The sequence below is a fragment of the Bison bison genome, unplaced genomic scaffold (genome assembly GCF_000754665.1).
Source record: "Bison bison bison isolate TAMUID 2011002044 unplaced genomic scaffold, Bison_UMD1.0 scf7180017864331, whole genome shotgun sequence".
NCBI classification, from domain to species: domain Eukaryota; kingdom Metazoa; phylum Chordata; class Mammalia; order Artiodactyla; family Bovidae; genus Bison; species Bison bison.
Window position 1 is genome coordinate 9,645,780 of NW_011494903.1, and position 16,909 is coordinate 9,662,688.

The following is a 16,909-nucleotide window of genomic DNA, read 5'->3' on the forward strand; positions in this document are numbered from 1 at the left end:
TTGATTCTATGAGTCCCTTAGAAAGTGGGTTAAAAGTGTTTTGAATTATAATGATCCTGACTTATTCTTAAGTCTCCTTTCTAATGATTTGTGGGTACAATGAGCTTTAATAAACTTCCTGATTAATTACCAAGGTTTGATGGATTATGCTGAAGAGTACTGAATTAATATTGAGTCACATTACCATGGTATAGTCTAAAATCTGACATGACCATGTGACTTTTGTAAATTATTTAGCTCTTGCACATCAGGGTTTTCTTGTAAAATGTTGTACTCATCTGTATGTCACGTGGATCAGATTTCATACTATGTGTAGAAAAAGTTTTATAAACTGTTAAGTGCTGTTTATTTAAAGTACATTTACTTAACTAAACGTAAATGAGTTTGGCCCCTGATATATTTGGGCCTTTCTCAGAAAATTACATTTGTATGCTTTAATGATCCTTAATAAGGGATTAATTATTAATTTAGTGATGATAAGTTTCATAAGATTCTTAAGATATTCAAGTGTGTGTGTGTGCGCTTAGTCATATCCGACTCTTTGTGACCCCATTGACTGTAGCCCACCCACCAGGTTCCTCTGTCCATGGGATTTTCCAGGCAAGAATACTGGAGTGGGTTGCCATTTCCTACTCCAGGGGATCTTCCCTACCCACGGATCAAACTTGAGTCTCCTGCATCAATAGGAGATTCTTTTAACATTGCACCCTGGGTATACATTGGTTTTAATGTGTTCAAAGACAGCAGAAGGTTCAGGCGAGACTTTAATGACAGCCGTTTAAGAACAGCTGCACTCGAGCTATTGACATTTGAAGAATTAAATAAGTAGCTCCTTGTGGGTTGTAATTAGCTTGAAGTTCACTATGGACAAATCAGTAAAATTCTTTTAAATGGTGTTTGAACAACTTCCATATAATCAAGCATTGAAAATTTTACTGTGACTTAAACTATACTTTGAGGCAATCTCTGTTTTGTTCCCAGTATTAAGCATAACTCTCAAGTATACTGACTAGCCCAAATACACACACACACATTCTTTCCTTAAAACTTTATTTGTTAGTGACATGGTTTAAGTAGTGCTGGTATTTCAGTTAGTGGCAAATCTTGACAAAATGTCATTTTGAAAATACACAGAAAGCATCTGGGGAAGAATAGTAATTTATATAGATGTTGTATTTTATGAAGTTGGTAATAAGAATTTTACTCCTTTTATCAAGGAGAAATTGCTAGCATAAAATTTCCAGTTAATGATGTTTATGTTTGTTTTTTCTAGGATATTGAGTAACTAAGGTTCACCTTTCTAATTTTCTTATGTCTCTTTCCCAATTTAGCCCCTAAAGCAGGTTATAGCCAAGGTGCAACTCAGTATACACAAGCCCAGCAAACTCGACAAGTGACAGCCATAAAACCAGCCACACCAAGTCCAGCTACCACTACTTTCTCCATTTATCCTGTATCCTCCACCGTACAGCCAGTAGCAGCTGCAGCTACTGTGGTGCCATCCTATACCCAGAGTGCTACTTATAGTACCACGGCAGTTACCTATTCTGGTAAGACTGATAAAGTGTGTTTAAATGAGTAAGCGAATTAGACTCACTAAGAAACTATCTTGGTTTTCTGTGGGATGATCTTACTCCCAGTAAAGCAAGAATGGAATTAATTGATAGGTGTTAATACAAATATTTGTACATAGTGTGACAGATGAACCATACTCTTAATATTTTTTTTTTTTAATGCCAGGAAATTTTAGCAGAATGTAAAAATGCCCTCTGGGCTTTTAAAACCTTGGGCCTAGCATTGCAGTTAGAGAAAATAACATCTAGTATTCTACAGGGTCATTTCCTGTCTGACTTTTCCAAATGAATTTGAAAGTTCAAGGTTAACTTCAGGAAGTACCACTGACAGATTATTTACATTGTTTTTTCAGCTTGCAAGGAGTTATATCTTCATATTTACCATCAGGAATAAGTAATTTGAAAATATTGGGGGCCTTTATAAACATCCATAGATGATGGTTATGTAACACATCTCTTGGAAGAACAGAGTAGATTTATTTTCTTTAGTAATCATATATTTTTCCTGGCCGAGAATAATCACTAAAACCTTGCTGTGCCCACTGTTCTTCCTCATTTTCCACAGAGGTACTTTGTAGTATTGGAGTGCTTAAAGTCACACATGGCTTTTTTGAAGACACTTAGTGTTGTACTAATGTATAGTTTGTTGTTGGTTTTGCATTTTACTTATTCCTTAGTATGCTGTCTTGTTCCATTTAGGATTTAAGGTGGCATAGGTAATTTCATTTTTCATCTCTTGATGTTTTTTGGTAGTTGAGGTGTTAGAAGTAGCTGCTGAATTTTTACACTTTTTTTTTTTTTAATTTCTCAAAGATTATTTTTAATCTCTTACTCTATGTCGAACTCTGTGCATGGTGTTAGGGATACAAATTAGGCATGATATGTTTGGGATCAAGAGTTCATTGTGGCAGAAATACAGGATACACAGGATAACAGGAAATTGAGGCTGGAAATGTCAGTGTGGAAAGCCTTGTATGGTCTGCTGTGTTGTCTTGTCTTTGTCTTGTGGGCAGACAGAATGCCAAAGAGAGCTCGAGAAGGGGAGCAATGGGGACATATTTGTAAGTTAATTAAGACAGCTGTGTGGAAATGAACTGACATAAGGAGATATTATTATTCTTTGTTACTCATGATACAACTTTTCTGCCTTTCTCTGGTTAACTGGTTATAACTGTAAATGGAGTTATTTCAGTGAAATCTATTTGGACACTTAAGGAAAAAAACCCACATCAGCTTTAATAAATAAGGAATGTGATAGTATCCTTTCCTATTCCTTGTTTTTTCCTTTCATCTATTCTTCCCTTTTTCTCTCTGCCTCTCTCAGCCTTTGTCTTTCTCAGTTGCTTGAATATACCTTACACAGCATGAAGATAATTATTTCTGTTTACTGCTTTAGTATGTAAGTAATATATCATTTTAAAACTCAAAGCTATGGATTTAAAAAGGAGGAAAAATTAAGTTACTAGGCATCTATCCCTAGACACTAATTACCATTAACTTTTTAGTGCGTGTCTTTCTGTACTTTTTTCCATGGGATTATGCATATATAAACATCATGGTTTCTTTATAAAAAGTGAATTTTGTCTTATATGTACTACAGTGTAAACTGCTTTCCTTGTTGTGAATGCCCTAAGTATAGAGATACACCATTCCCTGGTTCATGTTTTTTCCCCAATTTTAGAAAATTTTCCTTCTGCAGAAAATTGGAAAAAAAAAAAACAAAAAAAAACCAGACAACAAATGCCCATACAACATTTACGTAGATTCACCAAATATTATTTTGTTACATTTGCTTAACTCTCCTCTGTTTAAACACATTTTCAAACGATTTAGCAATGTTTCCTTGTTTTCTAAGTTGCCAGTGACATGGTGCCTTGCCTGGAATTCTTCCACATGTATTTCCTAAGAATAGGAGCATTCTTTTATATAACAAAATGCAGATAAGAAATTGGACATGGATATTATCCAATAAATTTTCCTCAGTTGTCCACAAATGTCTTTTATGGCTAGACTTTCTCCATAGTTGATGTATTTGTACTTTGTCTTAAATTCAGGGTCCAGTCAAGGATTATAGATTGTATTTGGTTGTTAGTTTCATTTTCTTTTGATGTAGAATTACCCCTGGGGCTTCCCTGGTGGCTTAACAGTAAAGAATCCACCTGCAATGCAAGAGACTCAGGTTCAATCCCTGAGTTGGAAAGATTCCCTGGAGAAGTAAATGGCAACCCACTCCAGTATACATGTCTAGGAGATCCCATGGACAGAGGAGCTGGGGGGTGCTGCAGTTCACAGGATCACAAGAATTGGGCATGACTTAGCGACTAAACCACCACCACAGAATAACTTCTATTTTTATATTATCTCTCATGACCTTGATTTTTTTTTTAATTTATATTATTTATTTACTGTTTGGTTGCGTCAGATCTTAGTTGCGGCATACCAGGCCTTCATTGTGGCAAGCAGGTATCTCTCTGCTTGCCACAGACTCGAGAGAGTACAGGCTGAGGCTCAGTACAAGCATGGGCTCCGGAGAGTACAGGCTCAGTAGTTGTGGTGTGCAGGCCCTGTGGCATGTGAGATCTTAGTTCCAACAGGGATTGAACCGTGTCCCCTGCATTGGAGGGTGTATTCTTAACCATTGGACCACCAGGAAGATCCCAGCCTTGATGTTTTTGAAGAGTTCAGACAAGTTGTCTTGTAGACTATCCCACAATCTGGATTTATCTGATTTCTTTATGTTTAGATTCTGGCAGTTTTTTAGTCAGTAAAACTACTTATGTCAGCATTTCATTTCAGCACATCAGGTACATGTAATAAAGTGAAAGTCGCTCTTACATGTCCGACCCTTTACAATCCCATGGACAGTCCATGGAATTCTCCAGGCCAGGATACTGGAGTAGGTAGCCTTTCCCTTTTCCAGGGGATCTTCCCAACCCAGGGATGAACCCAGGTCTCCCACATTGCAGGCAGATTCTTTAATAGCTGAGCCATAAGGGACGCTCAGGAGTACTGGGGTGGGTACCCTATCCCTTCCCAACCCAGGAATCAAACTGTGGTCTCCTGCATTGCAGGTGGATTCTTCACCAATGGAGCTATCATAGAAGCCAGCCATGTAATAAATAATGTCAGTTTATTCCTTATTAATGGTGTCAGTATAATCACTGATTGAAGTGGTGACTACCAGATCTTTCCTTTTTAAAGATATCTTTTTCCATTTTGTAATGAACCAAGTTATCTATGGGCCTATTAGCCCAGCTATCTTTCTAAGGTGTTACATCCTTTGAAAATCAGTAACTGAATCAAACTCTCCATTGGTGAATGAAAAATCCTTTTACTAAGAATCAGTGTGAAATGAGTTGGATTCTTAGAAATTCTTCCCTGAAGAAGAGTCCCGTCACCCCTTCTTTTTTTAGTGTTACTATAGGCTTCTTTTTTATTCAGTTTAGTGTAATCCATTGCTTTCATTTTTCTTTTTGAGGCACACAGTGTCCCAAATTTGGATAGTAAAGGATCCTTTTCAAACCAATTCTGAGTCTTTTGAACTGGGCATCATTAGTCTTTGAGCATTTCTTTCTTTTCTGGCACAGTAAGACGTTACTCTGCCTGATTCACCATTGCGTCCCTAATATCCAGCATAGCACTTGACAAAGGGTAGGAGATAAAATCTCTGAGGAATTAAAAAAAATATTTTAAAAATTCAGTATCTAGGCTTCCCACACTCAAGCTCTGTAACAAAAACATCAAGAGGTAAGAACTGAAATGGCCCTTACCACCTTATAACCTATGCAGAACAAGACAGAGTATTAAGGAATAAATAAAAATGCAAAACAACAATAAACTTTGAGCCTTTCCTGCCATAGACTCACAATTAGCCATTTCACAAAGAAACCTTGGTTTCTTGTATGGCAATGGTATTTAGAAACCAAGATCTACGCTTAGAAAAACATAGTTTTTAATGACTAACACTGTTTTATTGTATGCCTGTGCTACATTTTAAAGTTTTTGTTGGGAACATTTAGTTTAATATTAAGGAAAAGCTTGAAACAGCACTGGGTAAAATAATCATTTTATGTACAGATTTGTGTGTTTGCCAATTGTTTTCCTCATATAAATTCCTGGATTTGTAACTGTTACATCAGAGTATACACATTTTAAAGAACATATGTATGATACACAATGTGAAATTGCCATCCAAAGAGATCATTATTAGGGCTTCTGAATTCTGTGTCTGCAATTTTATATCTGCTACAGCTTAGGTCAGCTATTCTTTTTATCTCTTATTGAAAATGAATTCTAGTGTTGGTACCTACTAAATGATGGGTTGTGATACAATGTATTTACTGCTGAGGTAGTAGTCTTTGTTTCTGATACTGTACCTTTAAAAATTATATTCTAACTTTATAATTATGCAACTTATTTGATAAGTATTTATAATAAGGTGCTTTTTAGGTGAAATTGTTTTAGCTTTTCAGAATTGAGCTTTTACTTAATTTAGAGGCATAGCATTATATTTATTTTCCCATAATGCTTTATGAGAAATGTATGTGTGTTTGCTAGTAGTTATAGGAAATTTAAAGGACATCCCTTAGCAGAGTTCCAGAACCTTCAGCATACCTTTCAGTTTATGCTTTGTTTTTTTTTTAAAACGCTAAATAGTTAAATAATTAAGCTTACCTTTTATTAGTTTTAGACTACATGTGTGCAAATGAAGGAGGTTATTTTGTAAATATTATGCTTAGTGATTTTTGTTGTTTAAATAATACAAAGGACCTTAAAAGCTGGTCAGTTCAGTTGCTCAGTCGTATCCGACTCTTTGCAACCCCATGAACCTCATATGCCAGACCTCCCTGTCCATCACCAACTGCCAGAGTCTACCCAAACCCATGTCCATTGAGTTGGTGATGCCATCCAACCATCTCATCCTCAGTCGTCCCCTTTTCCTCCTGCTCTCAATCTTTCCCAGCATCAGGGTCTTTTCAAATGAGTCAGCTCTCCGCATCAGGTGGCCAAAGTATTGGAGTTTCAACATCAGTCCTTCCAATGAACACGTAGGACTGATCTCCTTTCGAATGGACTGGTTGGATCTCCTTGCAGTCCAAGGGAGTGTCAAGAGTCTTCTCCAACACCACAGTTCAAAATCATCAATTCTTTGGTGCTCAGCTTTCTTTATAGTCCAACTCTCACATCCATACATGACTACTGGAAAAACCATAGCCTTGACTAGACAGACCTTTGTTGACAAAGTAACGTCTCTCCTTTTTAATATGCTGTCTAGGTTGGTCATAACTTTCCTTCCAAGGAGTAAGCATCTTTTAATTTCATGGCTACAGTCACCATCTGCAGTGATTTTGGAGCCCCCAAGAATAAAGTCAGCCACTGTTTCCCCATCTATTTCCCATGAAGTGATGGGACCGGATGCCATGATCTTCATTTTCTGAATGTTGAGCTTTAAGCCAACTTTTTCACTTACTCTTTCACTTTCAAGAGGCTCTTTAGCTCTTCTTCACTTTCTGCCATAAGGGTGGTGTCATCTGCATATCTGAGGTTATTGATATTTCTCCCAGCAATCTTGATTCCAGCTTGTGCTTCTTCCAGCCCAGTGTTTCTCATGATGTACTCTGCATATAAGTTAAATAAGCAGGGTGATGATATACAGCCTTGACGTACTCTTTTTCCTATTTAGAACCAGTCTGTTCCATGTCCAGTTTTAACTGTTGCTTCCTGACCTGCATACAGGTTTCTCAAGAGGCAGGTCAGGTGGTCTGGTATTCCCATCTCTTGAAGAATTTTCCACAGTTTATTGTGTTCCACCCAGTCAAAGGCTTTGGCATAGTCATTAAAGCAGAAATAGATGTTTTTCTGGAACTCTCTTGCTTTTTCCATGATCCAGCGGATGTTGGCAATTTGATCTCTGGTTCCTCTGCCTTTTCTAAAATCAGCTTGAACATCTGGAAGTTCACGGTTCACGTATTGCTGAAGCCTGATTTGGAGAATTTTGTGCATTACTTTACTAGCGTGTGAGATGAATGCAATTGTGTGGTAGTTTGGACATTCTTTGGCATTGCCTTTCTTTGGGATTGGAATGAAAACTGACCTTTTCCAGTCCTGTGGCCACTGCTGAGTTTTCCAAATTTGCTGACATATTGAGTGCAGCACTTTCACAGCATCATCTTTTAGGATTTGAAATAGCTCAACTGGAATTCATCAGTTCCACTAGCTTTGTTCATAGTGATGCTTTCTAAGGCCCACTTGACTTCACATTCTAGGATGTCTGGCTCTAGGTGAGTGTGAGTGATCACACCATCATGATTATGAGTTGTGAAGATCTTTTTTGTACAGTTCTTCTGTGTATTCTTGCCACCTCTTCTTAATATCTTCTGCTTCTGTTAGGTCCATACCATTTCTGTCCTTCATTGAGCCATCTTTACATGAAATGTTCCCTTGGTATCTCTGATTTTCTTGAAGAGATCTCTAGTCTTTCCCATTCTATTGTTTTACTCTATTTCTTTGCACAGATCACTGAGGCAGGCTTTCTTATCTCTCCTTGCTAATCTTTGGAACTCTATGTTCAAATGAGTATATCTTTTCTTTTCTCCTTTGCTTTTTGCTTCTCTTCTTTTCACAGCTATTTGTAAGGCCTCAGACAGCCATTTTGCTTTTTTTGCATTTCTTTTTCTTGGGGATAGTCTTGATTCCTGTCTCCTGTACAATGTCATGAACCTCCATCCATAGTTCATCAGGCACTCTATCAGATCTAGTCCCTTAAATCTATTTCTCACTTATACTGTATAGTCATAAGGGATTTGATTTAGGTCATACCTAAATGGTCTAGTGACATTAGTGAGTGGTCTAGTTTTCCTCACTTTCTTCAATTTAAGTCTGAATTTTGGCAATAAGGAGTTCATGATCTGAGCCACAGCCTCAGTTTTCTCATCTATAAAGTATGTATAGTATTACGTACCTGTAGTTCTGCTCTGAGATATCACTGTGTCTGGAACACTGCCTCTTATAGTATGGATTCTCAGTTTTCAAAAAACCTAGGGAATTCCCTGATAGTCCAGTGATTAGTACCTGACCACTTCATTGTTATAGGCCCAGGTTCAGTCCCCAATCAGAGAACTAAGATCCTGCAAGCCACGCAGCATGGCCAGAAAAAAACCCAGAGCCTAGAAGTTCTGATCATCCAGTATTGTAGGATGCTGCTGATCTTATTCACCTTTTTATTTTCTTGATACATAATTCATGAAGCTGCATTTTAAGTAGCATGTTTACAGTTCCTGCACACAACTAGTCATTTGGAAATTTTCTATTAATAAAAATTTCAGACTCTTATGATTCTGATTTCCCATGCATCTTAACCTTCACCTTTCCAATTCGTGTTTTCTTCCCTGTGTAAAATATATTAAAGTGAGTGGGTCATAAATCTTTACTTCTCAGTATAGCAGTTTGCATTTGAAATATCAAAAAGTTCAGTTTAAGTAGTTCTTCTATGCTGTCATAGCAACTAGGAATCTCTCTTGAGCCTTAACTTTTGACCTACTTATTTCCTCTTCAGGGGAAAGGATGACAATTAGGGAATCCAACAGATTTCCAGGGATCTTAGTTTAAGAAACAGTAAGTTTTCCAGTTTTAACACAGGGTTATAAATAAAATCAGCAACTTTGTCACATGTAAAGCTTTTATAGATTTTTAAATCTATAAATCCCTGCACACAAACAGCTTGTAAATATTATATATGTAGCTAGCTTAATGTGCTTATTCATCAAAGACTTTGAACAATGGAAGGATAGAATTGATACATTTAACCAGAAAATTCAGTGCTTTTTCACCTTTTGGAAGATGAGAACCAATGTCTTTGGTTCTTTATTTCAAATCTTGTCTTTTGTTGTCCTGATACTCATTAGAACTACAATTCCATATTGCAGACTTTGGCCAAGCTTTAGTCACCTTACCTCTCCAAACCAGTTTCTATCAGCTCCTTACTTTTATTGACTGTACAACCCCTTCAGTCAGTCACTGGGATTCAAAATCTTGGTGTCATCTTTGTGTAATTTCCTCTTTCATATCTTTTATCCTCTAAACCACCAAGCACGTATAGTCTTACTTTCATGACTTTGTTTTTTTTCCTTTCTATATTCTACTTCAGACTTTTCCTCGAACCCAGCACTTTCTTAATTGTATTCAGGGGAATTCTGCTTGGGGAAAATACTGTATAACAGTTCCATAACCACGTAAGTTTATCAGACATTCTATCACAGCCTTCCAGCAGTACTATAAGCCTTCTTGAAAGCAGTGACCAAATCTTATCCTAACACCTGGCATGTATTGTGTAAATACTTGGTTGGTTGACTTACATTAAAAGAAGGATAAGTAACATTTTTCTTAGGTTTTGTGAGATACAATTTATTCGTAAATATGCACATGTAAACCTATCTTTTTAAGCAGAATTTATTGGGATTAAATTCCCATCATCTTTCTTGGCCTTTTACAGGTATGTAACATAATCTTTGTTTGATTTTATTTGTAAGGTACATCTTATTCAGGTTATGAAGCAGCAGTGTATTCAGCTGCATCCTCCTACTACCAACAGCAGCAGCAGCAACAGAAGCAGGCAGCGGCAGCGGCGGCGGCGGCTGCTGCAACAGCTGCCTGGACAGGGACCACCTTTACTAAAAAAGCACCATTCCAAAATAAACAACTGAAACCAAAACAGCCTCCCAAACCACCCCAGATTCACTATTGTGATGTCTGTAAGATCAGCTGTGCTGGACCACAGGTGTGTATGTTGTATGCTTCACCGTAAATCTTCAGTGGTTGTCCTTGATAGTTAAGTATGATTGATTATTATAATTCTTAGGCCTACAAAGAAAGTTTATGTTTTTCTTTCCTGCTAGCTTTTAGTTAACATGTACATATTTCATCAAATGGCCATTTTTTTTTAAAGGTTTTTGTATTGACATACAAGAATTCTAAGAAAAATACAGTAAAAATAATTATGAATGTTATTAAAAAGTGGAAAAATTGAGCTTTTCTTTAGGAAGGATATTTCTCTTTAAATAAAATTTTTAATTTAGCTTAAAAGTTTTATATTCAGATTAGTTGGGATTTGGGAGTAAGATTGTATTTTTATTTATTTTTTGGCATTTATGACTTATTTTTTAAGCCTTTTATGCAAAATTCTTGAACTTAAGACAATTGGATATTGATTTTCTTAGTTCTTCAAGGTCCATATTGAGTGTATGAGTAGAATTTTGTAGTTGAAAAAGGATGACCATAGAGATAGTTAAGTTTTATACACTGACATGATGAGATGAGAAGAGAAGACTTTGTCAGATATAAAGAGCAGAAGTTGCCTTTCTCTAGTATTAAAAATCCTTAAGCTATTTTAATAATCTATAATTTTAGGATAACATTTTTCATGAGACTGACTTTTGTATATGCTTTATAGAATGTTACTTGTTTCTATATACTTATTTCCTCCATGAGGCTGTAGGGACTTTGGGAATAAGAAAGCTGTAGGAAAGTGTCTTTTTCAAAAATATCAGCTAAAGAAGCATGCAGAACCTTTATTCCTTTATTCTGTTTTTTGTTGTTGTTGTTTTTTGTTATTTTCTTGCTGTTGCTAAACATGAAATAAGTGATTTAGGGAAGAATCTGTTTATGAAGTCTAGTGAGTTCAACTCCCTTCCCAACTTTATTTGTTAATACTTTCTTTAAGAGTGTCTAGTGTTTATCTAAAAATTTGGTAAGTATTTTGGCACAAAAGGCATAGTATTTGAAAAGATCAGATTTTGAGTCTTCAGTGGTTTCTTCCAGTTACATCATATATCACCCTTTCCCAACCTGTGTACATTCTTTTAAATTTACTAGATCAGTTCTGTCTGCTTTTCGGTATAGAATTTGGGAGTTATTTTCAATTGTCAGCATTCTCTGAGTTATACCAAATTAGAGACTAGTTTAATATATGTGGCTGTTAAGATAAGACCTTTTTTTTTCCTATTTTAAGTTTGGTAGAAAACAGTTTCATTGTGATAACATGCTTGGGGGAGAGGAGACATGGGGAATGTTTGCAGCAACCCAGCACTAAACATGAAAGGGAACAAGAATATTGGCTTTAGTATTGAGGAGTGTATCCTACTCAGTAATGACTGTTTAGGGTGAATGATGATGTGGTGGCAATTACAAATGTTAAGAGACTTGACTATGTGGTAACATATAAAAGGTTAGCACATAGCTTTAGGGTGATAAGTTAATAGCATTTAGACTCAGCATATATATGCAAGGCTGACCATTGATTTGGGGGAGCTGGATGGTTACACAAGAAAACAGGCCAAGAGTACCTTTGTTAAGTCAGAGGCAGTGCCATAAGGGGTTAATGAACCTATGGAGAAAAATACTGTATGAATGAGATGGTGAGTTAGAGACTAGTGTAGATATAAGAAAGGAGACTAAATTGGTTCCAGTATGAGAGGCCATTGTTTCAATCCTGTGTGGGGATTTTCTCCCTGGGACTTGGAAACGATGAACCTGAAAGAATGACACTTGGACAGTCTCTTGCAAGGACTGACAAGTTTATTTCTGCAGTTAAGCCTTTTTATAGAAGCAGGAACGAAGAGCTTAGAGTATACGGCCAGCAGAGCACGTATGGGGTTAAGACATAATCAGTAAACAATATTTCAAGGGCAGCGTGTTCTAAGTGACCCATGTGTTTAGCCCATAACCCGTTTTCTCAAGCAACATCTTTAATGTTTATTATTAAATCTTGGTGCTGAGCATAGCTAAAGGCAGGAGATGTTTTTCAGCCAGCAGCACGCAAAGCTGGGGTACTTCTGGCCCTCCGCCATTTTCCCAAGAACCTTCTCCTACATGGCTATTTTGCACTGCGCTTCCCAACAGTCCTGTGTCTGTGACTTAATTTGTGGTCTTGGGCAAGTTGGAGACTAAGTCAATTGTCTGGGCTTTTGTTTCCTCACTTCTGTAATAGGCACTTGTCCCTAAATAATTGAGGTTCACACTGCTTCACGAAGCCACTTTAGACTGCTGCAGATGGTGAGAAGAGAATCAGATGGCTAGGTCTTAGGTCTTCCTCTTTTGTTTGAAAAAAACAGTAACTTTCCTTACTTTCCTTACTTGTGCATAAGATTTCATTTTGAGAAAGGATTTTCTTGTTTCAAACTTAGAAAATCATTTTAGGTGACCTCTAGAGTCCCATTCAGCTCTGAGATTCTGTGCTATCTATGCAATTTTATGCTCATCATATGTGTGTATAAATTTTTTAAAAATAGGAAATAATAAACTGGCCCCACTCAAGGTCCTTATTGACCTCCTTGCATTTTTATAAAACTGCCTTCCTCAGTCATTGACATTGAAGACAATTTTTAATATATACTTGCACTATTTTGGTGGCTAGTATTACAATATTATTATTTTTCCTTCAAAAGGGATACAATTCTGGCAGTTAATATACTTTTGTTCAGGGTGGAATGGATTCTAACACAAATTGTGAAAATGCATTCTTGAATTTTCTCAGATCCAACTGACTTCTAAGCCAGTTTTATAAGTAAAATCATACCTGTTTATAAAGAGTCTTGTTACCATGTGGTAACATTGTTTTTTCTTCTCATGTGGCAGATACATTTTTCCTCCCTCCTCATAATCCTGTAATTAAATAATTTCTTTTGGAATGATCCCTCTTATTAGTCTCTACCAAACATTATACATAAGCACTAAAAGATTCAAATTCTTTCAAACTGAGAGCAGTTAACTTATATTGATATTTTGGCTATGTGTGAAAGTCCTTTGTTAATTAAAGTGTTAGGTAAGTGTGTTCTTGGTAAACAAGGTACAAGAGAGACTATTTGCTCAGTTGTGTCCAACTCTTTGCGACCCCATGGACTGTAGCCCACCAGGCTCCTCCATCCATGAGATTCTCCAGGCAAGAACACTGGAGTGGGTTGCCATTTCCTTCTCCAGGGGATCTTCCCGACCCAGGGATAGAACCCAGGTCTCCTGCATTGCAGGCAGATGCTTTAACCTCTGAGCCACCAGGGTACAGAGAACCACAAATACATCCTGTATGTAGGGAAGCCACATGCTCCTGGTTCCGTTGCTTTTAAAATGGTGTAGTGCTGAGATTGTAATGAGTATTAGAGATTGGAATGAATCATTGCAAATAATGTAGATAGAAAAGTAGTGAAGCAAAATTATTCTTTTTGTTTGAGACAGACTTATAAAGAACATTTAGAAGGGCAGAAACATAAAAAAAAAGAAGCCGCATTGAAAGCCTCACAGAATACCAGCAGCAGCAACAGCTCTACTCGTGGGACTCAAAATCAGCTACGTTGTGAGCTCTGTGATGTGTCTTGTACAGGAGCAGATGCATATGCTGCCCACATTCGTGGTGCTAAGCATCAGAAAGTAGGTGTTTTTTTTCCCACACATCCTTATGTCTTAACTCTCTTTTCTTTTCCATTTTTGGTGGGGGTTGGGGGTAAAGTAAAGGAGGTTTCAAAATTTGAAAATTTTTGAGGGTATTACATGCCTAATGTATGTATAAAGGTGACGTCAAATAGTCATTGCTTAAGGAAGGAAAGACTGGTGACCCGTCTTAAAATTGAACTCGGTCGTTTTTCTCCCACCAACTGAAATTGAATCATGTAGTTGTTTTCTGCCTTCTGTTATGCTTAAGTATAGGTTGGTATGCATGTCATTTCCTCACCAAGTGATAGATGTAATATGTATCTGAATCTGTTTCACACAGATTGTTTTGAAAGTAATGAGTTTTTATTTAAAAATGTATAAGAGAAAAAAATACAACAAAGAAAAATATGGTTAAGATTTTCATTTTATAGGGTCTTTTAGGCAAACTTTTTAAAAAAAAATGTACATTCTCTTGAGTTTTCTGACAGATAAATACGCTTTTATTTTGTAGGTGGTTAAATTACACACAAAACTTGGTAAACCCATTCCTTCAACAGAACCAAACGTTGTTAGCCAAGCTACTTCTTCAACAGCTGTATCTGCTTCAAAGCCAACTGCCTCTCCTTCAAGCATTGCAGCAAGCAATTGTACTGTGAATACTTCATCAATTGCAACTTCTTCAGTGAAAGGTCTTACAACTACAGGAAACTCGTCTCTTAATAGCACAGCCAACACTAAAGTATCAGCAGTGCCTGCAAATATGGCTGCCAAGAAAACATCTACACCCAAAATAAACTTTGTTGGCAAGTACTGAAGATTTTGTGTTCCTTCTAACTCTGTTCAAGTGGTATTTTTCCTCCACTCCAGGACTAGCTATTCTACTTACACAGTTGTCTTCTTTTCTGGGACCTTATTTAATTACATATCTGTATTTTTTTTCTTGAAATTTTTTTAGTTCCGTTTTCTTCAGCCATAGACTTAAAAATAAATATGTAAAAAAAAAAAAATACATATATATATATATATGTAGTTATTTTACTATTCCTCAGGCTGTTAACCTAATTCTTACTTTCTCTACTTCCTATCCAGTCCTCAATCTCTTATAGTATTTCAACTCTACCCTTTTCTGAAATCACCAAAAACCTACTTGCCACATTGAATGGCCAGTTTTATGTTTCATCCTGTTGACCTCTCTAACACTTGAAACAGTTGACTGCTATACCTTAAAGCTTTAGTTATGTCTCTATCTCTCTATTTTGGGTCCACTGACTCCTTCCTCAGATCTCTTTATTGGTTCTCTGGCTCTCATGTTCATTAGCTGGTAGTATTGCTAAGATTCTGATTCTGACTCTCATCTCACTCACTTAGTATTCATGAGTGGTCTTATCTGTTCCACTGTGTATGCAGTAACTTTAAAATCGTTTGGGCAAATTCAGAACGCCCACCTGAGTTCTAGAACCATATTTTAGGTATTTCCTGGTCATTATCTGTATGGTTCTGTTGATGCCTGTTAATGTCTATTTCTAACATTTTATCTCATCACAAGAGTACTGTGAATAATCTCATAAAACTGCTGCTTTTTCACATGAAAAAGTCCACTGACATTTTTTCTTACTTGTTGCCTCTTCCAGTTGTTTCTAATCGTTTGGTTCTGTCACAATATTCTCCAAAAAGTGTCTTTTTCTCTTCATAGCCTCTGCTTTGTTTTTAGGCCTTCAAAGCTTCTTCAGTGCTTTGTCTCTTACTGCATCCAGTTTCTGTAACACTTTTATTTTATAAAAAAATATTTATCAAATTGTGTTACTTTCCCGTTTAAAGAATTTCTGTGGCCTTCCCCTTGCATATAAGAAAAATGTCTGTATTCCTTAATGATGTCATTCAAGTCCTTTCACAAATTAACCTCTACCTCGGTTATCATTACCTCTACCTCAGTACTGTGCTTAAGTCACTTAGTTGTGTCAGACTCTTTGTGACCTCATGGACTGTAGCCTGCCAGGCTCCTCTGTCCGTGGGATTCTCCAGGCAAGAATACTGGAGAGGGTTGCCATTCCCTCCTCCAGTGGATCTTCCCAACCCAGGTATTGAACCCAGGCCTCCTCATTGCAGGCAGATTCTTCACCATCTGAGCCACCAGGGAAGCCCTGTACCTTGGTGATAAGTCCTATTGAATTACCAAGTCTTTTTTTAATTTACCACTGTCTTTTTTATTATTTTTATTTGTTTATTTTAATTGGAGGCTAATTACTTTACAATATTGTGGTGATTTTTGCCATACATTGACATGAATCAACCATGGGTGTACATGTGTCCCCCATCCTGAATTCCCCCTCCCACCTTCCTCCCCATCCCATTCCTTCCCTCAGGGTTGTCCCAGTGTACCAGCTTTGAGTGCCCTGTTTCATGCATCAAACTTGGACTGGTGATCTGTTTCACATATGGTAATATACTTGTTTCAGTGCTGTTCTCGCAAATCGTCCCACCCTCACTTTCTCCCACAGAGTCCAAAAGTCTGATCTTTATATCTGTGTCTCTTTTGCTCTCTTGCATATAGGGGCATTGTTACCATCTTTCTAAATTCCATATATATGCGTTAATATGCTGTATTGGTGTTTTTCTTTCTGACGTACTTCACTCTGCATAATAGGCTCCAATTTCATCCATGTCATTAGAACGGATTCAAATGTTTTCTTTTTAATAGCTGAGTAGTACTCCATTGTGTATATATACTACAGCTTTCTTATCCATTCGTCTGCCAGTGGACATCTAGGTTGCTTCCATGTCCTAGCTATTGTAAACAGTGCTGCAATGAACATTGAGGTACACATTGTCTCTTTCAGTTCTGTTACCATAATCTTTTTAACTCCATGTTTTTGTATTTTACGTGTGCATACTGTTCTTTCTGTTTAGAGATGGAT

General features: G+C 36.9%; 1 protein-coding gene across 2 annotated transcripts in view; it reads left to right on the forward strand.

Moving 5' to 3' along the window:
- ZFR (zinc finger RNA binding protein) overlaps nt 1-16,909 on the forward strand; it is a 61,884-nt gene that overhangs the window by 6,473 nt on the left and 38,502 nt on the right. For both annotated transcript variants that reach the window (XM_010853838.1, XM_010853837.1), the window contains exons 4-7: nt 1,332-1,550; nt 10,103-10,350; nt 13,800-13,991; nt 14,506-14,797. In XM_010853838.1, the coding sequence (XP_010852140.1) occupies nt 1,332-1,550; nt 10,103-10,350; nt 13,800-13,991; nt 14,506-14,797 (951 nt within the window). The remainder of the gene's footprint in view (nt 1-1,331; nt 1,551-10,102; nt 10,351-13,799; nt 13,992-14,505; nt 14,798-16,909) is intronic.